The following is a 23,163-nucleotide window of genomic DNA, read 5'->3' as shown; positions in this document are numbered from 1 at the left end:
CAGACGTAGCTACAGGAGTTCAAACCCTTCTGCCTCCCAATTTTTCTGTCAAAGCACCTGCAGCCTCTGAATCAGCACAGGAGCACACATCACTTTACCCGCCTGCAAGAGCTTGGGAGGGAAGGAAATCTGAATGCAGTGTACCACACTCACACAAATGGGTAAGGGACTGCTCAGTCTATGCATTTAAGTGAAGCTGGAGAAGGGCAGATATGGTCCTGCATTTTAGCTGGTGATGAAAACAGCAGTGGCTTCACCAGGACACATTTAATTCCTTCTTCTTATGAAGCTCCTGAATATTTTACTCACCTATGCAAGCAATAAGGAAAATGAAAAAAAACACCCACGCTGTCTTGTGCTGAAAAGCAGGAAAAAAAAGTTGGGTTTGAAGAGAGGGTGGAAGGAAGGGGTGTGGTTACCCAGGAGGTGTGTCAGGCTTCGATGAACTTATTTATAAGCAAAGGCATCTGTGCTGGAGAAGAAACTTTGCTGAGGCTTTGTCAGCTGCTGCTGTTCCCCTGACACCACTTGAGAAGCACCTCTACTGCGATGGGGAGGCAAAAGGACATTCTTGCTACCATTGAGGAGCACCTGAGGATCAGAAACAAATTAGTGCGGCAAGCACTGGCTGAGTGCTTGGGGACACTGATCCTGGTGGTGAGTGGGGGCTGTAGTGTGGGATGCTCTCTAACCTGTGGGATTGGGGGAAATTGTCCTGGTGAAGGTGCTGCGTTGCTGCCGGGGTTTGCATTGGGAATGAGCCCAGCTCTGGTGCAACCTGCTGCAAGGGGTCTGGAGGACAGCCCCTGTGTGCAGGGAAAAAAATCATGCATATTGCTTAAGGGTGGATGTTGGGGTTTCTTGCAAAATGTGGGCTCTGAAGAGCTTGTTGGGTGTGTGGAAGCTTCTGTATATCTGTGAAGTGCAGGGAACAAAACAGCTCTGTGTAAGCAGCAAGTGTTTTGCTAGAGATCATGCAAAACTTCCTTTCTGTCCGCCTTAGGATATTTTCTTGGCTCTGAAACACTGCAAGTGTTATCACCGAGGAAGTGAAAGACATTTTTTTTTTCTTTTCACTTAACTTTCCCCATGCATCCCACCATGAAGAAGTAGCCAGAATTTAAGCTGTTGCAGTGTCCTTTTGCTGTCAGCCGCTGATTCCCCAGGGGCTTGTCAGTGGGGCTGCACGATACCATGGCAGCTCCTGCTGACAGCCAGCTGGGACCTGGTGCTTGCTATCAGTCAGTGGCCAATGGAGATAAAACTCTTCTGCCTGTTCTAGTGCTCAGTTTCCAAAGGGGTGGAAAATAAGGGATCAAACAGGATAAATGTGTGTCTAATGCCTGAGGTTGCAAATGTTTTGAATGGCTGCAATTTGCTTTAAAGTTAAAGGCAGATATGAACAGCTAGGTGAGTTGTGTGTGAGCCGTGTGGAGTAAATACTGGTGTGGAAAAACGGTGGCAGGGATATCTGGCTTAGAGCATCTGCATCTGAAAATGCAGGACTGCCCAGTTGGCCAAAGGTTTGATGCATATACACTGAAGCAGAAATGAGTTGGAGTTTGCACAGTGAAAATTTGCAGGTACAGGTTCCTCTGAGGTGATGTAAATCCAGAGCAATCCTGAAAGTTTCAGTGGAGTGACTGTGAGTTTACACCTCTTTGTAACTGGTGGCTGGACTGTCTGGAGAGAAATCTAAGGGTTGGAAGAGTTAAAGGCAGAGGAAGACTTGATGAAGCATCTGGGGAACAACACAAAAAGACTGACACAATTATATGCTTTCATAAATAAGATTTTTTTCTTTTTTTTGATGATGTAGAGAGGATTTCGGAATCTTCTATGGCAGCTTAGGGGACTCTGCTGAGACTGTGTAAAATGTTCCCACTCTTAAAAGAGAGCAGCTTTGTATGATGCAATGGCTTTATTGTCAGAGCGACCCAGCTTTGGTGATTTGCAAACAAGTCCTGTTGATTTTTCCAGGAAGGGTTGTTTGGAATTAAGGTGGGTAGAAGGCGATAGGAAAGTGATTAACAGTTAGAAGATTGCTGTCTATTAATCACTGATGTTGCTGCTGTTAGTCTCAGGATTGAAACAAGGTAAGTCTCGTAGTGGACTAATGCCTCCTGATAGCAAAGCTAATATTGCTGAGAAACAAGAGAAGCCTTTAGCCATCTGGATCTGAGCTTTCAGAAGGTCTCATGATCCAAACCCCATTAGTCCATCCTCTGACTATAACAGTTGGCACAACAGTGACTACATTTCCTTACGCCTTGCCTCTCCAGGCAGAGAGGAATTGGGATCTGCTCAGAGCATAAGTGAGGGTTTGGTCCAAAATCATTAGAAGCCTCCAAAATGGCAGTGGCAATGGGCACCTACCAGCCATGCTGGACACTGCATTGGCAGAAGTGGGCAGCACATACCTTGTCCTCAGGAGCATCAAACCTGCTCTGTTTCAGTGTGTGTGTGTGTCTAAGTTTACAGGCTGAGCCTTCACCGTGTTCAGGAGTTCCTGAACTGGTTTTAGAGGCACACTCAACTCCATAACTCTGTCTTGTAGGACTTGCAAACTCACTTAGGATCTCCTGCTGCAGCTCTGCAGTGAACAGTGCGCTGTGGGCTTTCTGTGACCATGTGGGAGAAGGTGGGGTGGGCGTGTGGGAGAAAAGGGAAAGTCCCAAACTCAGTGAATGCTCTTACATGGTCAGAAGTCCAAAACAGGCTACACCAGAGGAAAATAGGTCCCAGGACTGTAAGCTTGCAATATCCAAGCCAGTCAATCCCTTTCCAACTTCGTACTGTCTCAGTCTATTCCCGTGAAGAGAAACTTGCAGTTTTTTCTTTATTACCACTCTGATTCCTTTTCATCTTTTTATTATATCACCTACATGAAATAGAAAGGGTCTTGAAGGTGAATTCCTTCCCCTTTCAGTTGGCCTGGACAATTGTTTGAATTGGATTTTCTCCCAGGACAGAAATTGTCATTTTGTACCTTGTAGAAGTCCCTGCTGCCCATCCTGCTAGCAGGTTGAGCTGTGTGTGTGCATTTAGATGCATTGTACCCCAGTAAATATCTGGTTTGGGCTTCACAGTAAAATGCCTGAAGAAAGACCTGAATCCATGAAAATTTTCTTCATGGGAGATGGAGTTGACTGAACACAAATATGTTTGAACAGAATATTATCAGGGATGGATTTAAGGTTAGATGTTGTTCACACTGAAATCAACTTCCTGGGCCCCAAGGGAGGGAGATGGTTTAAAGTTTGCAGCTTACTTTAAATTTCACTGTGTAATGTAAAACTTGTCCCTCTGTGGATATTGGCACTGCTTCAGCTTCTTCCCTCCTCCCTTCCACTTGCATAATGACTGCAGCTCTTTTAAACTCTTCTGACAAAAGCTAGATTGAAGATCTCAACAGTCTTGCTACCTGCAAGAATGAACCTCATGCTTGATTTTATTTTCTCATTTTTTTAAAGAGATGGTGAAGGTAGAATCATAGAGTGGTTTGAGCTGGAAAGGACTGTTAGAATAATGCCTCTTTTTTTTTTAGATAAGAAAAATAATCCAGCTAAGGCAGCCAAGCCCTGAGGAATACCAAGGCGAGTTGCTGTCTACTTGCAAGCCACTTTTGCTGTGCAGAGCACCTTGCATAACTTTTATTTAATTTGTGGGTGGTGTCTCTATTGTTGCAAAAATAGTAATCCTGATTCTACATACTTCTCCTTTGATACTTAAATTGGCATTTCCCCTCTTCAAAATTCACTTTCTGAGTAGCACTTTAAGCTTGAGCTTTATACCTGTGTTGGAAGCACCGCTTGCTGGCAATCGTTAAGCACTACAAACGCCAAAGGCATTTTCCCAGTCCCTTGCTGTTTGTGTTATTACTGTAGCAACCCACTAAAGCCAGATTTCCATGGTGGGTCTCCGTGCCTCTCTTAAAGCTCGGTCTGTTTGCCTTGCTCTGCTAGCTGTAAATACCAAAGCTGGCTCTGTTTGTCTTTTACATTTGCAGGAGAAGTAATGTGCTGATTATGACTGATTTCCGAGTGGGACTCCCTGAGAATCACTGCTGTAGAGGCACAAGGAAAGAACAAAACAACTCCTATATTGCTTTTCAGTTGGTGCTGCCTTGACTTTGTGGCTAGGGGTAGCTTTTTGGGGTATGACAGTGCTGTAGACCACAGAAAACAAAAATGGCAAAGTGGTTTGGATGACTAAAGCAAGGGGAGCTTCACCTTGTGAGATGACCACAGCAAGGGGAGCCCCACTTAGGTGCTGGCAACTTAAAGTTGCTGCTCATCCCACAACTGTCTGGGACAGCACAGTAGTTCCCACAGTTGCTGTTTGATTTGGGGTGGTTTGCTTAAACCCAGCTTGTCACATTTGGAAAATGTAATTTTTTTAAAAAAAAAAAATTTTAAAGTTCTTTCCTTGGTTAATGCTTTGCTAGGCTGTAAAAGGGAGCGGAAATCCTTGCTGTAAGCCTGTGGAGTGCTGCTGATTCTTCCTTGCAAAGGAAGGACCTGGTGGGTCCTTTGCTGCTGGGTATGGGGACATGGGAAGTGGCAGTGCTGCTGCTTTCCCTCAACCCTTCCACCAGAAGGGGTTGAAGCTCTTCACTAACTGTCCAAAACTGTCCCTTTTTGCTGTCTCACTCCAGGAGCAGGACATTTCTCCTTCCTACAGACAGAACAGTTCAGGCACCAAGACTTTCCCTTGGTGGGAAAGCAGTTTTTCCCCAGGAGTGCCCAACCTTGTGCCCAACCAAGCCCCCTCCAGATGCACTGATCTTTCTAGTGGCTGAAACCTCTTGTAGGGGACATCAGAACAAGTGTTTTGCCTTCTGTGCATATGTGAACAACCTAAACCAGTGAATTTCCTCCCCAATGCCCAACTCCTCTGCTGAAGGTTGCTCAGGTTTCTTGAGCTGAGGGAGGCCCATGTCTCCAGCTTTGTGCAATGTTTTTTTTTATAGCATGTGATGTACGTGGGGCGCAGTTTTGCTTAGAGTCTCTCATCTCTCCAGCCCTGCAGCCCTGCCTTGGCTCTGGTTCAGTGGGTGGTGCACAAAGAGCTGTAACATAACAGACCATCTGCTGCTGCCCTTCCTGCAGGGCTGCTTCTGTACAGGCTGCCTCCAGCTGTGCTGGACAGAAAACTGGGCTCTGGGGTCCAAGGTTTGTCCTTGCTTTGCAAATTGAGAATGATGACCAGCCTGGTTGTTTGAGAGATGCTTTGAGGAAAAGCTTAAAGCATAGTGCTCCTTGCCTTGTCTTTTTTTCTGATGGAGGCTATCCTGCCAGGTGAGCTGTGGAGTTCAAGATCTCTGCATGCTGCTCCTGCTCCCTGCCCTCTCCCTATGAAGAGTGGTACACTCTGTGTGTCCAAAACTTAAAATCATCTGTCAGTATCTCTGGGTCTCCTCCTTCAAAGCAGATTCATGGTCTGACTGCATCTTCTGGCATCTTCCTCATTAACAAGAGTACATCAAGGGCTGACCAGTCTTTCCCATCCACCAGGGTGATTAGGGTAGATTTACAGCAGGCTTCTTGCCTAATCCCTGGTTTATTTGCTGGCAGAAGAGCTGTAATTCAGGTAATTGCACTCCTCCTGGTCGAAGCCAGCAAAGCTTTCCCACCTACATTTAGAGACCTGTCTGAAGTCGAAGAGCAAATGCACTCAGGCCTTTTGTGTTGCACATTAAGGTGTAAAAAAGTGCTGGCAAAGAAAGGAGGAGACAAGAAAGGAAAGAAACCTGGCTCTTGTGCAGAGGAGTTCTGAGCACCATGTATGAAGGCTCACATATGAAGCAATTTCCCACAAGGTCTGCCTAAATAGGCTGCCTTTGGTAGCCTTGTTTCTTCATGAGCTATTGCAACCTTTTTAACCTCCATGGTTCTTTCCTACCAGCCCTTACTGTCTACTGGGCTCCCATGTGTTCAGACATTGAGATGGGGTGTTTTTATCTTGAGTGATTGAGACAGGGTGTTTTTATCTTGAGGGACAAAGCCAGCTGCTCAGTCTCCAAACATGCCCTGGACACAGGGAGCTCAAGGTTTCCCGAGTGTGAGGTATCCCCTGCAATGTGCTACCTTTTCCTATTATTTGCTGCTGCTTCTGGCTGGTGCCTTCTTTGTACAGGGGTGTTCTTTTCCCCTCTGGAGTCTGGCTGCCCTGCCACTCCTGAGCCCATTCCTGCAGAACAAGGATTTAACCCTTTTTCACAGTGCAAGAAGCTGAATCACCCCATGAGCAGTAAGAAGTCTCCCTGTTAGATTTGCTAGAGTCAGTAAGATGAAATTAGGGAGCAGGCTTCCATTAACCTGGTTAATGGCTGCATTGACTTCAATTCCTTGGAGAGCAGGTTTAACACATCAGAGTGATGCTTTATTGCAAGTATTTTATTAGCATTTTAAAACCACTTTTGAACTTGGCTAGTATCGTGGGTGTATAACAGTTGGCTGCTGCACCTACTGTCATGGGAGGTGCTAACCTGGGTTTCTGTTGACTGGATATTCTTCCAGAAGTGTTTTTTTTATATAAAAAAGGAGCCAAAATACACCCCCCCCCCCAACAAAACCAAAGCCAAACAAATGAAAAAGCAAAACAAAACCCAAACAAATGCAAATGAAAAACAAAACCACAAAACAAAATGCTGTGGGAGGCAGGTTATTAAAATCAAAAGAATGGGGTGTGATCTCCCCTTAGGTGTGCACCACTGCCCCTGACTACAGCGATACAATATTGCCTAAGAACTCTTAAATACATTGCATGAACTAAAAAGACTGGGAAGAATGTTGAATTAGTTTTATTTGACCGTCCTTGGCTTTCAACCCAAGCTGGATGCTCCTGAACAGCTCTCTGTGAGCAGTGGACTAACAAAACCTATAAAATGAAAGCTGGGGTTCTCTGGTCTCATCTGACCTGAGAAAAGGAGTTGGAAGGAAAACTAGCAAAGAGCAGAAGTGAAAGTGGTGTGATTAAAAATTGTATTAGCTACTATCACAAGAAAACTCTGTAGTGTCAAGGTATACTTGCCACAAAAGTCTGGGTGAGCATGACTTAAACTGGTTCCCTAAAGTCAAATGCCATGGAGGGATGTCATGCATGACACTGTGTTTTTGTGTTTAGTGGACTCCACTGGTGCAGAATGGAATTGAACACACGTATATCAAAGTTCAAACCTGTCCCTAAGTATCACTGCCCTCCTTTTATCTGCTGAGGGTTAATTTTTCTACTGTTTTGCTGAATTAAGCCAAATAGTGCTCATGGCTCATCTGATAAACAGTTGTAATGGTCCTGTGGAGTGGCTGCGGGGTGTTTTTGCATGGCCCATAGACTCCCTTCTGAGGAAAAGCTGGAGAGCTACTGCCAGGTGTAGGATGGAGGAGAGGAGGATGGGGAATGACTCCTGAGATAACCTCTTGAGAAATGGCAGACCTGGCATTCCTCCAGCTCAAGGGAAGACCTTTGCGGGTGATCAGGGAGGTGGAGGTGGGAAAATTTTACTCCGTGGTTTCTGCAGCCAAAAGGTATGTGTATAACCATACACCAACCACCTGCAGAACTGCCAGCTCTTACAGAGTGAATAACACAAATACCTTCATCACCAGGGATCACTGGGGGTAAACTCCTCCAAACTCTGTCCCCTGCCTGGTCAGACTAATGTGCTGTGTGGCCTTTGAGAGGCAAACACCATGGCCACGTACTCTCTGAAATCTCTCCAAAGCTTGGTGGGGCTTGTTTGGGGAAAGGGAGAAACAGGATTCACCCTGGTCATTAGCCTGTATTTATTTGCTCAGTTGGAGCTGTGCTTCCCTTGGTGGTTTGGGCATAGCTGTTTCTGTTTGCTGCCAAAAACCAAATCTTTTCTGCCTTTGTCTTGGAGCCTCCTCTGCCATGGTTTCCCATCTGGTTTCCCAGTGTAGGGGCTGTTCTGACTGCACCCAGTAGAGAGCAGTGCTGGCTATCCCTCCCTCACCAACGAGTTCAACAGGTTCCTTTATTCTTTTTACACAAGGCCCTTGTGTTTGGGCACCTGGTTCCTTGTCAAGAGGCACCTATTTACAGAGTGTCCACCTCATGAATCAGCCTGCAGCCTACCTGGCTGCTCCTTTCCAAGCAAGCTGAGTGCACCTTTTGCTTTGTTAGCAATTCCTCAGTTGTCAAGGGTATGAGAGGGGATGAGTTACGTGTGTGTTTTGTCTTTGCCTCTGATTTGGAGCGTGTGTTGCTCAATGGGCATGTCCAGTGTTGGCTGAAGAATAGACAACAGCAAAGCTGGCCACCTCGGTGCCTGTTTGGTGGCTTATCCTGTAGGAGTTGATACCACCTGTGGCAGTTGAGTAATTCTGGGATGATGGAGTTACGGAAGTAGAAAGTCTTTGTGGGGGCGTAGTTGTGGGTATGTGGTCAGAAGAAATAACTCAAGCTTTGATCCCTAGATTTGAGCATCTCATGAGCAGGCTGTAATCTCTGTCCTAGTTTAAGGATCCTCTCAGTACCTGCCAACATGGTAATTCCAATGATAATACACCAAGGGTCAGTTCAGGTGGAGCCAGTGGGAGATACAAGCATACAGATGATCAGGTTTAGAGCTCTTTAAATTACATGTTGCATAGTGGAAAGACTTGCCAAGACAGAAAGCCTGCAGCTGGATGACTGATGAACTGAATTGCCAAGAGAAACTGGTTTGAGTTGTTAAGGGTGAGCATAGGAATGAGGGCTTTTAGGTGCAGTTGGGAAGAGAAGGATTATCCAGTTGGAATGAACATCTTTAAGTAAGACCTTCCTTAGCTACTAGGAAACAGTTTTATCATCCAAAATAAACAGATTTTGTCTGCCAGAGTGTTTGGTTTGCTGCACCCCTGATCTTGGACAGAAGGCCAAGACTGGCTGTGCTGGTGGACTTTCTTGAAATGCACTTTTCTTGATGGAATCTGGAAAGAGAACTCCATGAATGTCAGGCTGAATGTGGCCTTCTTCAGTCACAACTGTATTTCCAGGCATTAACAGAATTGTTCCCTACCAATCTATGTGCTACTGTGTCAAACAATTATTAGTCTTTTTAACACAATGGTACTCAGATCCCTCATCAGCATAGTTGTACTGTGAATATCTCAGACCAGGATGATATCTGGCTCATCCTTCTCATCTGGCATCTTAAAATTAGATGTTTGGACAAAGAATTACAGACTCCTGTACATACATCTTGCTTTTAATTTTAGCCCTGTTTTCAGTCCATCCTGCCAGGAGATAGATTTTCTGTGTCCTTTTTTCTTCCCTCCCATCTCTAGAGATAATGCATAGATACTTTGACCAAAGATAGAAGCTGTGAAGGCTTTGAGTCGTGAGTGGACTGTGAAGTCCCATGAAGGTGTAAGGAGAGAAATTGCAGGCATTGGTCAGCAGCTGACCCTGATGTGAAAGAGAGAGGGTAATTTCAATCTCTTTTTCTCCTCCTAGCTCTTTGGGTGTGGCTCTGTTGCACAGATCATTCTCAGCAGAGGGACCCATGGAGGTTTTCTGACTGTCAACCTGGCCTTCGGCTTCGCTGTGACACTCGGCATTTTGATCGCAGGACAGGTTTCAGGTATGTCTGGCTCCACGTGGGCAACTCCACAAGTTTCACTTGTATCAGTTGTTATGTAGGCCTACTTTTCCTGTGTGGCACTGGTATGGAAGCTAGCGCCCCTTGGTACAACTCTTGGACCTACATTCTGCCCATTAAAGTACACTGACCACCAACCTCTCTGCAGGTGGACACCTGAACCCGGCTGTCACTTTTGCCATGTGCTTACTGGCCCGGGAGCCCTGGATCAAGCTACCAATTTATGCCCTTGCACAAACCCTGGGGTCTTTCCTTGGAGCTGGCATTGTCTTTGGGCTGTACTATGGTAAGTGTGGAAGCCCTGTGTCTTTTTTGAGGTGAGACTACTGTGTTTGTGACTCACTGCAGTTCTTCTGTGCAAGAAAACTTGCAGTGCAGTATTCCAAGAAACCTCCTTACTGTGTTTGTGGAATTGCTTTCCCATTCCCATGATGATGGGTTCAAGCCTCCTCAAAGCAATCTGAAGGCCAACCAGCATTGTCAAAGTGCAAGACTTTGCCCTTGAGTAATGAACACTGGACCTCTGGAAGGGCTCTTTTGTATCTACTGGTCTTCAGAAAAGTAGAAGACCACTAGCAATCATGAAGGTTTTACATCTGTTCACTGTTCCAGAAGCATTTTCTCATTCTTGGCTTAAAAAATGAAGTCTTCACTGTGACGTCAAATGTGTTGTCTTGTCTTAGCTTCCAGATAATGTGACTTCTAGCAGATTTTGCTGCTTTTATCAGAGTGATTCCATACCTTGGAAAGCACCTTACAAATCCAGTTCCTCATGCCTCTATTTCTCCTGTGTGCTTTTCATCATCATAGGGAGATCTTCAGTGGGCAAGAACTGAATTTTTATGCTGGGCCTTGCTGTACCTCTAATATCAAGTGTGACATTTGGAATGAGACTTTGCCTCCCAATTGTTTCTGGCAAGAGGAGTGATGTTCCCTGTAGCTGAGTGGAGCACCTGGGTCACTATTATTTCCAGCTGGAGGAGGAAGCTCCCAGCCCAGCACTGGTTGGAACTACTTTTCACTTTAGGAAGAAGCAAGGAGACCTACCTTCCTCTCATTAAACATCAGGGCAACAGTTCAACACCAATTACTTTTTCAGTTCATGGGTTGAGGTCTCCTCTTCAGAAGGGATTTAACCTCATTTTAGCTACCTAACCCATGGAAAAGCTCTGGTTTCATTCAGAGGCATCTGGTTTTGTTTCCACTCACCATGAAGGAAAGATAGACTGCCCTAAGTTAGTTAACCAGCTTCTACACAGTGGTAGGCAAGGCACTGGTGGCCCTAAAGACAGCCTTGGGAGTTGTAACTTAGAAAAGTGAAAAAAAAGCCCAAATTCTGTTTGCTGATCCATATCACTATGTCATGTTTTCACACCAAGACTGATACCACAGGTGTTTGGTTACCTTTGGGAGAGAGTTGGAGTCACCTTAGTGTTTGCTTCTTGACTCTCTTTCTTGATGCCTATCAAATAATTGTTAGGAACAGGGACTAATGCCAGCTGCCTCTGAGCCTGACTGGTTAAAATGCTGTGGTGGATGATGCCATTAGTTTTCCAAATAAGTGTTTGCTCTACAGCAAATGATTTTTTTTTTCTCCTTCCCTACCTCTAGATGCTATCTGGGCTTTTGACAGTAACCGGCTCACTGTTACAGGACAGAATGCCACTGCTGGTATTTTTGCCACCTACCCATCAGAGCATCTGAATGTTGTGAATGGCTTCTTTGACCAGGTGAGAGGGTGCTGGGAGGATGAAAGTGCATTTGAAGAGAAATCTTTTAGGTGGGTCTGGGCCTCACCTTTAGTTAGAAAATGAATTGCAATTCAAAGATAAGATATCCAGAAAGGTTTTTTTTGAGTTGACACAGGTATCTCACTAGCCCATAGGAAGACCAGGGCCAGAAAGGACCTTACAGCCAGAAAGCTTGTGCCAAGGCATTAACAAGTGTTACAACACTGGTCAGGACACCAGAGAAAAGAATGCAATTTGTCATAGTCCCTGAAGAGCCATAGTGTGAGGAATGATAGGTCTTCCTCACTCTCACTCTGGTACTGCGCTTGTGGCACAATCCAGAGGTCAGCTGGGTATGGGGTGGGGGTTGCTGTTGAATGTGACTGTCTTCTAAACTTGCCAGCAACCACAAAAGGGACAGCTTCTACCCAGCCAGGGCACGTGGGAAGGAAGTTTAGGAAGATGTTTCCAGCTTTTCTAGATATAGTCTAAACAGCTATCCATAACACTTCTGGGGGTAGGGAGAAAGGTTTGATTGAGGTTCTGGGTTGCCATAATCTCAAGAGAGGTGCACGCTCCACTCTTTTATTCCTATGGCTGCTGTGGTCTGATGGTGTCATGGATGACTTGGTGCACCTCTTCCTTTTAAGAGAATTACATCCCATAGGAGTTAAATAACTTGGTTAGAAGTCTAATCTGGATTAAATTCTTGTTTCCCTTCCCCATCTCTCTCCAGTTCATTGGCACTGCCTCCCTGATTGTTTGTGTCTTGGCGATTGTTGATCCCTACAACAACCCCGTCCCCACTGGGCTGGAGGCCTTCACAGTTGGTTTTGTTGTCCTCGTTATTGGAACCTCCATGGGCTTCAACTCTGGCTATGCTGTCAACCCTGCCAGGGACTTTGGGCCTCGTCTCTTCACAGCCATTGCTGGCTGGGGCATGGAAGTGTTCCGGTAAGTGCTTGACAACAAAAACCTTGAGCATGAAGGAGAAATAAATTATGAATCCAAATAGATGGTAGCTCTGGCACTATAAAGAGTCTTGGCAGCACTATAAAGAGTCTTGGCAAGGTATCTTTGGATTGTCTAAATGATGCTAAAAGACACTGCTTTTCGGCTTCTTAAGAAATCGTGGAAGCTGGGCAGCTTCCAGTGGTGAGAGCAAATGGCATTGCTATCAAAGAGGATATCTAGGAGCAAGTGGCATTGCTATCAAAGAGGAAATCTCAGAGGAAATCTGAGAATTTCATTTGCACCTTGAACCTGAGCACATCATGATTTTTGAATGGTAGAAAATGAGAAGTGTTTGTTATTTTTGGAGACAATTAAGAGAGCCATGTTATCAAGGGTTGCTTTCCTGCAAACAGTGGGAGGGAACCGAAGGTGCCTAGTGTAGGCACAACAAATGCTTCTCTCCTTTCCTGGTGGAGAGACAGTCTTGGAAGTCCTGAAAGTAGTTGTTCTGAATTGCTTGTCACTGGGACTTAAAAGTGTTTGTTTGTGTGTGTGTGGCAACGTTTGCCTTGGAAGCTCTGCAGGCGTACAGGTGCTGCTGTCCTGTGCAAGTGGGTGGTGATGGCTGCAGAGGGTCAGGTCCTGCATGGCTCCAGATCCAGGTGCAAATATCCTAATGCCTAGGCTGCACTTCTTACCTTGTGCACTTTCTTTTTGTTTTCCAGGGTTGGTAAGCCGTCCCACTGGTGGTGGGTTCCAGTTGTGGCTCCTTTCCTTGGGGCAGTTGCGGGAGTGATTGTCTATCAGCTGACGATCGGATGTCACGACGAGCCTTCTCCCCCTGCCTCCGAGCAGGAAACAGTCAAGCTGGCTAACGTGAAGCACAAGGAGAGGGTCTGAGGAAGCTGCCACCCAGATCTGGCAGGTACTCATTACTCAGGACTGCAGCTGGCAAAAAGGAGAAGTTAAGAAGAGCTTCAAGAACAACAGGAAGAGTTTTTCACCTGTTTAGTAATTTTTTTTTTGTTTTTTGTATATCCCTGACATATTTGCTTTTGACATTTCCCTGTGAGCCTTCCTCCAAATGCAGTATCATGTAATCTTTTCCTATTAGAGGGGATTGAGGACTGTAGGAGTCAGGAGAGAAGTGGGCATTGTTGTCCAACACAAATTGGGTGTTCAGGAATTTGAAGCTCTTTTGAGCTATGTTGCTGACATTGCCTGTGGCCTTGGCAAACTGCTTCTCTTCAAACCTGCATTCCAATCTGTAGAATGGGGATCATGCAAAACATAAATTGTTTTGCTGGCATGGATTGGAACCTCCTGCATCCTGGAGGAAATTTGCCTGTGATTCTGTGGATCAAATTCTGCTTGATGTTGCTCTAAAATCAGTACCTTGACACCAGGAATTAACTAGTCTAGAGGATTTTTATTAGCCAGACTTTCATATCTCTTATGATTCCTAGATACTGATCCATAATGTCAGTGCAGAGTGTAAGAATGCATTGGATTTTCATTTAATAGTAAAACAAAATGTTTACAAACAAGCACATCCTGGTGTTACAATAAAAAATTTTAGTATTGCCATCTCATAGAAGATCACATATAGGAAATCCTTAGTCTAACCAGGGCTAATCTGGCAGAAAGCTTGGCTCCCAGAAGCAGCTTTTCTAATTAATCAGCTTTGTATATAAACTGCAAGCAGCTAATAGCCAAGATCCAGTGGAAACACAGTGTTGCTTAAGTTGCGTGTGTTGACGTAAATTTTACAGTGGTGTTGTTGGGGGTTTATTTTTGTTGTTTTAGTAGATTTATATATAAATATACTCCTTAAAGCTGTTAGTAAATACCAAGGTTGGGATGAGTTCATATAGAGATGTACAGGAACTGCCGATTCTCTGTCAGCTTTGAGATATTTTTGGGTTTTGCTGGGATGGTCTTGGATTATGGAATTGGGGTTTGTAGAGCACCTCCTTTTCTACCTTGCAGAATAACTGGGATATCCCTGGTACTCATGGCTGAGGGACTGAGGTCAGGCACCTCCTGTACTAGCAGTACTGGCATCTCAGGGGATCTCTGGCTCTCCCAACGCCATATTATTACAAAGTATTTGAAAAAAAGCATTATTGGTTGTGAAAGAATTTGTAAGTCCCATGCATTAGAGAAACTTGTTCAAAGCCTATTTCTTTAATGTGTGAATTAATTAAAAAATGTATCTTTGTACACATTTACAGTCACTAAAAGGATGTATTCTTTTTTTTTTCCTTTTTAAAAAAATAAAATGTCAATACCCACATTGAAAAATGCTAGTGTTGGTTGTATTTTTAAGTAGCTGTCAGCAAACTTCACCATGAAAAGGAAGTCATCTATAGCAATAGCTTCCTCAAACCCTTTTCCTCTTCAGCCTGAGCAAAGGGGAATTAACCCTTTCAGGCAGTACAGCTACATGCTCCACTTGTGTTTTATGCCTTTTCCTTTTGGGGTGTGATTTTGAGGCATGTGGAGAAGATGGAGTAGCTGTGTAGCTGTGCTCAGTATAGCAACCAAGGTATGGGCTGGGGGTGGGATTGTCCTGCTGTCAGGCATCTTATTCTTAAGGCAAAAAAACACTGGGTAAGTATTTGTCCCTCACCCTTTGTACAATTTAAATTCCCTTACTCTTCTTTCATGTAACATAGCTCTGAATGCAGAATCCTACTCTGCCTTCATCTACTGTCCAGCCCCATCTAGCATATTACACAAATCAGCTTTCTTTTTCTGTATCTGTGCCAGGCAAGGAAAAGTACAACAGACCTGAACACAATGCTCACAGAATTAGACAAGCAACTTACCTATAAATAAAATTCTTGTTGCTCTTTGGCTGGTGTGTGTACTGCTGTATTTTTCCTGTATTAATTGTGCTGCCTTAAAATAACTCCTCACTTCCCACATGATGCCATACTGAAGAATTCAGTGAGGTCTGGATGAATGTGGTTTCCGACAATTCACCAGCTAGGAATCAGATGGCTTTTGGAAAGAAATTTCCCAGGTTTGTTTGATTTACTCTATGTGTGGACAGCACGTTGTTTTTTTCATTTCTAACATGGAAATTTATCCCTCAAACTCTATGTAGCAGCTGTGTATATTGGTGTGATCAACTAACATAGCTGCAGAATTCAATTCTCATTTCCCTTCAGGACTGTCTCTTTCTCTACTCTTCCACCACTTTGTATCTTCAACTATCTTAATCAATTCATGAAAGTTGTGGCTGCAGATCTTAAGATTTTGATTCAAGGCGTAGTGTGGGTTCTGGTCTGTTTGGTTTTTTCCCTTTGTAGTTTTTGTTGTTGTTGTTACATTACTTACCAGATTCCTCTTGCTTTTGCCTGGCATGTAGTAATCAACTTTTACTATGTCCCTGCCTTACTCATGCATCAATGATGCATTATTGCCTTTATTAAAATGGCAATAAAATATCATATCAGTTTCAGGTTAAATTTTCTGTTTTAACCACTGTTTTAAGCTTTGGCTTTGCTGTTGGAGAAGCACCAAGCACTGCTGAATAGATCTATCAACATGAGAAAAGGGGCAGGCATTGCCTGCCCTCAGTGGATGGGGAGCTATGGAGAACACAGCCCCCAGAAGGGTCTGGTCCATAGGAGACATTATTCTGTCTTTGCTAGCCATGTAAGGAGGGCAGTGCACAGCACACCTTGATACACCAGATTTCAGGAACTCCACAAGTATTATTAAACTGTGGGGAAGGAAAGGTGTTTTCCCTGGCAGCAAACACCCTTAAACTGCTGCAAGTTGTGGTTCTGCTTGTTTTCAGTTTAGCTGCCTTGAGAGAGCTTCTGGGTGTTATTCACCTGGCAGACCCAGGCAAATCCAAACATTTTTCCTTTTTTTTTTTTCCCCATCCATACCTAAATTTCAAAGGCAATGAATCACACTGTAGTGCCTCACTGGAGAGGCAAGACTCATCTGGCAAAATAAAGTAATCTGGGTTTTAGGTCAGATTAACTCCAGCTGTCAAACCAGTGAAATATGCTTTGTAGGAAGAAATAAATCTACAATTTAAACTATTCATGCTTGACAGGGAGAGTAATTTGTTGTTGGAACAAAATGCTAAAAGGTGTTTTGGATTCTTATTGTGTGAGGTTTTCAAATTAATACTGGCTGTCTTGCAAAAAGTTCTTTCAGTTAAACTGCAAACTGCAAGTCTCACTGGAGAAAATTCCCAGACCTCTCCATTACAGGAGGTCAAGTTGACAGGATTTGTCCCTTCTGATCTTAAAACTTACGAAATTTAAAATGCAAGATAAAAGTGGCCATATATTCAATTCCTCTAGGTCTGGTCTAGGATTATTGCTGCAGGTGCTTTGACATTTTTGGTATATCTTGGGAAGCTCTTCCATGTCTGTTTGCTCTATTCCATCTGTAAAATGGCAGCAGCAATGCTGATTTCTTTCAAACCCTGCTCTGTTTCACCTTGTGGGAGCATGAACAAAGGCTGCTTGGCATTGCAGTGTGGATGGGAGAATCGCACAGTCTCCCTTTCTGCAGCCCTTTCATCTCAAACTGAGTTTCAGCTCTCCATTTGGCAGTGGTGCCTGCTGGGGATTCAGGAGCTGGTTGCATTTGCTGAGCAGCTCCAGGCAGGTCTGGTGGGGTTGTACGAGGGCAGGTTTCCACATGTACTCAAAGCAGATGAGCATTGACAGATCATCTGCTTACTGTTTTTCCTTCTACCCATCACCTACACCTTGGTGAAGAAAATAAGTAAATGGGAGGAAGTCAATAAGGAGAATGTGCTCTCAGGCTAAAGATTCCTAAAACTATAAGAGGATTTCTGAAACCATATGAAATATGCTGCCTGAGATGGTGGTTTTGTTGGTTGCAAGATCACTGATTGCCTTAGCCCTTTTCAGGGAATTTGCCCAGTTCCCATTTACTCCAGCTCCTGCTTTCCCTCCTCTCCAGGATATCCACTTGCATTCTATTAATGTCTGCTGCTGGCCAGGACCCAGCTTAATAAAACCTTTTGGGATCTGAGAAACTTTGTCTAAAATGTCCATCACTCCTCTACACTTCGTCTCAAATGAAATGTCTTTGGCTTCTTTTTCTTGCTTGCATAAAATATTTCACTTAAAGCATGGACACATCTGGATCTCAGTCCATGAGTCTGGCCCGGGCTAGCTGGCTCACAGGATGGCTCTGCATGGCTCTGCGACCCCTGGCTTTGCAGCTGGTGGCATAAGAGGGAACAAACTCCCTTTGAATGAAGGTAACCACGCTGGCCCAGGGCCTGGACTTTGGGATGAGACCTTCTTCCTGCCTCCAGGACAGCTAAGAATATCTTGCCTGCTGCCCCTGCTTGCCCAGCAGCCAGTGCCATGCATTTCCACAACAGTTGCTTGGATATTGGGATATGACTTGGTCCCTCTCTGTGTTACTCTTGGTGAGGGCCAAAAATCTGCAATATGTATATAGATGTGAGACTCAAGTATAACTCATTAGACATTAGAACTTTCAGGGTGCTCCCATTTAAACACCTTCAGGAGGGAAAAATTGTCCCGGAGTCCTGTGGCATTCATCACATATAGTGAGTATGTAATGCCTAAGAAAGGGGTGGAATAGAGATAGTTTGGGCTCTGGTCAGGTCTTGTCCTAAAAACCCTTTTGCTCCTTGAAAAGTACTGTGTATAGAACAGCTATACATCTGTGAACAGGATCTACTCTCATCTAATTTGGGACATTCGACATTTACCCACTTCTCAGTGTCTGAACACCACTACCTCTTTAAATTCATCACTGTCCCTGGTGGAAACATGAGATAAGAGAGTCTCCTCTATCTCTGAGCAACAGAGGCCACAGAGTGACACATTGCCAGAGTTCTCTCTGTGTCTGTTTGTCTCACAGCACTCCAAGTGCTGAGCAGACATCAGACACTGCAGCCCAGCCCTGCGCTTACCCTGATGAACAGCTGAGCTTAAGAAACAGGCCACTGGGATGAACATTCCTGATACTGGGATGATAGTTGTCCTTCCAGACAGAGGAGAGAGCCGATGGTGTCTCCAGACTCCAGACCAGAATGGTGGAGCACTGAGAAGACTTTTGTGCTGTCTCTGGGAACCTAAGGGTGTAAGGGTGTCTGTGTAAGAATGTTCAAAAACCCATCAGAGGAGGCAAGTGCAGAAGCTCTCTGTGCTCTGCAGCATCAGACAAGCACAGTGCAAGAGGGACAAAGAGCAGCTGAGAGAAGTCTGGAAGCCCATGACTCTGCTCTGACTTGCAAGTGACAGCAGGAACTTCCCCTGAGACCACCTGGAAAGGAGAACTGAATTTCTTCATTGGCTGTGCTGACTATAGGCTCAAACTCAGATGCCTAGGTGCAGGGGTCAGGAACCATTTGAGATGCCCTGGGTCATCCTGCCTGGCTCCAGCTGCCACTCCAGAGGGGTTGAGATCACCTGCAGGCCCCATGGCACATGTCAAAACCCATGCAGGTAACTTTAAGAGTCCTATGTGTGTGCAACTGGGTCAAGTCCTGGAGATCACTGAACTGGAGTGGAATTTCCCCCTGGAAACTATGGCCTGGGCAGAGGCAGAAACTCAACAAATCTCCACAGTTCCACTACCTTTGTGGTAGTGCGCCCATTTCCACAGAGGCATAGGAGTGGCACTGGGAGCAGATGAAAGGTCTGCCTGCCCCTGCACCCAGTCACCAACAGTAGCCACTTAAACCTCCCTACCCTCTTTAGGAATGCTTCCACAGGGAGCAGCAAAACCCACACAGATGAGGTGTCTTTGAGCTCCCAAACACTCTTGGTTTGGTTTGTGACAGCCTTCATTGAAACCAGCTCTCTTAGGAGCTGGAGTAATGCTGCATTTACATAGTAACTGAAAGGAGTTTGGTTTATGTGGGGAGGGGCATCTCATTCCCTATCCCAAGGAGAAACACTGATGTTGTCTCATAATTAATACTTATTTTTTTCTAATTTTCTTGCCAGAAGACAACTTTCCTGACAGGCAGGTTTAACTTGTCCCAGAAGATCTTCAACCGTTTTAAATTGTATTTGGGAGTACAGGAACACCTTCCTGAAGAACCTGTCAGAGACTACCCCAGATGTGAGGTTTCTGGCTGCTTTCAGTGGTGAATGGTCCCATGTGCATCTTCCCTGCCAGACATAGCAGCTATGGCTCAGCCTGAGATAGTGGAGCTGAAAGAAATGTAGTTTGAGTCAAAGAGATATACTGGTTTCCTTGTCCTATCTGAACTGAGCACACTCAGGTGTCAGTCACACAAACATGTCATTTCACATGACAGGCTCTTATTAAGACTGTATCCAGTCCCTGGCCAGGAGCCACAAACCCAGAGCACTAATGCTAAAGGCTAATACTGGAAAACACTCACGTCTCAGGTATGAGTCACAGGGACAACTTGTAATAGCTGTATTTTGTGATTTGACTGGTGCCAGCTTGGACCCTGAAACAATTACATTTTCACTTAAACCTTCTGGGCTCTCTTGGAACCTCTGAACTCCACCCAGCACAGAAGGGCAGAGTTTCTGTTGTCCTTTAACTTTGCTTTCCCTTTCTTGCTGCATTGCTTTAGGTTATCTCCAGGCAAATAGTTGCCTGAGTCCTTTCATTTACTTTGTGCTCACTCGGGAAATATTTACAGCTCTATTGGCCTTCCAGGAGGAAAGATGATAATGGGAGAGGAGAAGCCATGCTGATAAACTTCCTCTGGGCCAGTGGCACAGACATACAGGTCCACAGAAGAGCTACAATCCAATAAATCCTAGCTCAGCTACTCCCTGAAATCTGAGCAGCAATGCTGCTGCTCCAGCATGTTTGAAGGATCACTGAGTCCAAGATGAGTAAAGTTGGAAGGGACCACTGGCTGGGTCATCTGGTCCAATGTTTCTGCTCAGCAGGGCTATCCTACAACCCATTCCACAGGATTTTCTCCAGATGGTTCTGGAATACTTGTGGAAGACTCCACAACCAGAATCCCTGGACAGAAGAAGCTGATTTTGTACCAGTCCTTCTGAGATTCATAAGCTAAGTGGGGCTGTGAAGGGCTGTGTGATCCTGACTGCCTGCAGTACAAGGTGTGGATAATGTGCCCTTCTGCCCTGCCTGCTTTTGGGACTGGGATTACTAGCAGGAAAATCCTGGTGACAGAAAGCAGCAAAGCAAGACAGGCCATGACTCTGAAGGAGTGATGGCAGCAATAGTTCTGCTTGATTTCAGTCCAGTGACTTTTAAACCTTGAATTCCATGCTCAATGAGAGTGGCCAGAATGAAAGCATTAACTTAAAACCAGGGCATTTGGGTCTATCCTGAACTGTGGAACCAAGGAAAAAAAAATGTTTTGTATGTATAACCAAGGGAATAATAACAGAGGAGAAAATCTGAAGGACTGCCCTTGGTCTCAGGCGATGGGAACTGGTTTTGGGAAGGGTGGAATCTCCCTGTTTGTGCCATAGGGCACTTGTGTGCCCTGCAGTGTGCATGCCAAGAGTCTGGAAGTGAGGAGTGGCGACACAGAGCTTTCCCACGCCTGAGACCCTTTGCTGGTCTGGGCACGGGCCTTTGGGTGTCTTTAAAGTAGAGAAAGAGAGTGAGAGAGGGAGCAGCACCACCCTGCCCCTGGGCAGGCAGGGAGAGGGTGCATGCTGAAGATGATAGTGTCATGCACCAATGGAGACAGCCTGTGCGCAGCATTTGCTATTCAATCATTTTGGTTAAGTGTCTTGGTATTTTCCCTTCCCATGACCTTTTCTCCACTCAGATCTTTTATGTGCCTCTTCTGCATTTTGGTGTCTCTTAGATTAATTTGTCTTCCAGGTTTTGTCCTGTTCCTCTCTTTCATAAAGGCACTCTTCCTCTCCTTCGGTGGCAGAGTCCCCCCACCCTACACCATTTATACTTGTCAGTGGTGGAGGCAGGGGTGAAGGACAAGCCTTGATAAAGCAAGCTGTGAATTTGGGGGCACAAGGAATCTGGGAGCTCTTGCTCCAGGCTAGCAGCCAGCCACATTTCTCTGAAGAGCTTTCATAAAATCTTCCCAGCATTTTATCAAAGAGGTGATGCTGTCATGGGTTTGTTTATTATTTCCCTTCAGGGCTTGGTCTCTTCATGGCTTCTTCCTTTCATTTTTGAGGAGGAAACATTTGCAGCTCTGTCAGCCCCTGGGAGGAAAGTAACATACAAAGGGAGCAAGGGTAATGAGAGAGCCTTTTCCTGAGCCAAGGTAACACAGCTTTATGGTCACCTATGCCCCAAACATGTGGGAACCAAGCTCTTCCCTTGAGAAATTTAGGCCAGGAGGTGGTCAATGGAAAAAAAGAGCCATGGCAGGAGTTCAGGGCACAGCCTGTGTGCTGTCCCATGTACCCTCCTAGCTCTGTTCCTCCACCTGCTCCCCTTTCTCTCTCTCCCAGGTCTCTGACCTTGCCCAGGCCTCCCTTCCTACTGAATCTTCCTCTCTGAGATGGTCTTCAGTGCTTCCTCACCTCCCAGCCAGAGCAATCACTCAAACATTTCAGCCAAACCTTGGGAAAACCTATTCAAATCTTCCTCTCCTCTTCCTCTCCTATTGAAGTCTACCTCCACATGGGTTTCACTGCTCAGAGGTGACCAGGGACTTTTCCATGGTGGTGGTGGATGGAGGGACAGAGTCAGGTGAGTTTCCATCCCCTGGTGCTTGCCTGTTCCAGTCTTTGCTCCACTGGTACCATGCCATGGCCTTGCCTGGGGCACTGCATGAGCCTGGGACCAGAGCTCCTTCAGGTGACACCCAGGTTTGTGCTTCTAATGTACCTGCCTGCTGGCAGAACATTGGGAACTAAAAAAGTCCCGGGTTTAGGATAAACATTACTTAGCAACAACCAAAACATCATTGTGTCATCAATGTTGTTCTTACACTAAAGGCAAAACCCAGTGCTGTAGCAGCTACCATTACTAAGAAAATGAACTCTTGGCCACGGACTTATCTAGGTGAAAGTCCACAGCTTGCAGACTAAGGCTTCAGCAAATTCAGCTACTCATGCTAAGTGAGTGAAGCTAAGAAAACAACATACTGAATCGCACGACACAGTAACTCTGTGGCTCACTCTCTTTGAAACTTACTTATTTAAACTAAACAACTAATATATCTCAACAGTCCTTCCTTGATTTTTATTAAGAATTCCTGCTCACATGCTGAACACAGCTCATGAAACCTTTCAAATTCTGTGATTGTTCTCCAAGATTGTATGTACAAGGTGACTCTGAGTAACAAGATGAGCTTGGATGCAGCTAAAGCCAAGAGAAACATTGCCCTGGACTACTGCAAAAGCACTGCAACAGCAAAAGCAGTTTATCTACAGTCAAATCCTGGTGTCCTTCCCTGATTTTTCCCACTGAGGTCATGTATTATCAGACCCAAGCCATTGGTTAGCCCCTAATGCTAACAGAGATGACCATGCTGGGTGTTCCAAATTCTTTGAGTCACTTGTGGTTATGCTCAATTTATGCACAAGTGCATCAGCACATATACTATTTAAGAGTCTCAATCCTGTCCCTTTAGTACCAGCTGCATCTCTTTTTGTTCATCTCAAGGGGGCAAAGGTTTGCTCCTGTAGCCATGCTCACCATCCCACACGGGATGTGTGTAGGAATGGTGAACAGTTTGACTTAGAAACACCAACTTGTGTCATCAGTTCTACCTGTTTCAGTGATCATGAGGGATTAAATAATACCTATTGTCCCTAAGTGTTTATTGTCCAATTGTCCAATTTCAGATATTTGTGGGATCAACTCCTCTCTTATTAGCAGAGTGGAAATTGGATTCATTGTGGTGGGGAGAGAGACTGTAGATGGTATGGAGTAAATTTTTTC

General features: G+C 45.0%; 1 protein-coding gene across 1 annotated transcript; it reads left to right on the top strand.

The window, feature by feature from the left end:
• The first annotated feature begins 502 nt into the window (after positions 1-502).
• On the top strand, positions 503-14,587 carry LOC136568948 (aquaporin-3-like). Its single transcript, XM_066569183.1, has 6 exons — positions 503-657; positions 9,463-9,589; positions 9,756-9,893; positions 11,219-11,337; positions 12,074-12,291; positions 13,017-14,587. The coding sequence occupies exons 1-6, from the start codon at positions 550-552 to the stop codon at positions 13,189-13,191; spliced, it is 885 nt and encodes a 294-aa protein (XP_066425280.1). The 5' UTR covers positions 503-549; the 3' UTR covers positions 13,192-14,587.
• The last annotated feature ends 8,576 nt before the right edge of the window (positions 14,588-23,163 follow it).

This window comes from Molothrus aeneus, chromosome Z (assembly GCF_037042795.1).
Source record: "Molothrus aeneus isolate 106 chromosome Z, BPBGC_Maene_1.0, whole genome shotgun sequence".
NCBI lineage: Eukaryota > Metazoa > Chordata > Aves > Passeriformes > Icteridae > Molothrus > Molothrus aeneus.
Note: the sequence above shows the minus strand (reverse complement) of the source record. Positions and strands in the feature narration are given on the sequence as shown.

What these genes read in the sequence shown, in the direction of transcription:
- LOC136568948 (XM_066569183.1), top strand. Translation starts at nt 550, where the DNA reads ATGGGGAGGCAAAAGGACATTCTTGCTACCATTGAGGAGCACCTGAGG. An exon ending in TGGGGACACTGATCCTGGTG is followed by an intron (nt 658 to 9,462) that starts GTGAGTGGGGGC and finishes TTCTCCTCCTAG; the next exon opens with CTCTTTGGGTGTGGCTCTGT. An exon ending in TGTCTTTGGGCTGTACTATG is followed by an intron (nt 9,894 to 11,218) that starts GTAAGTGTGGAA and finishes CCCTACCTCTAG; the next exon opens with ATGCTATCTGGGCTTTTGAC.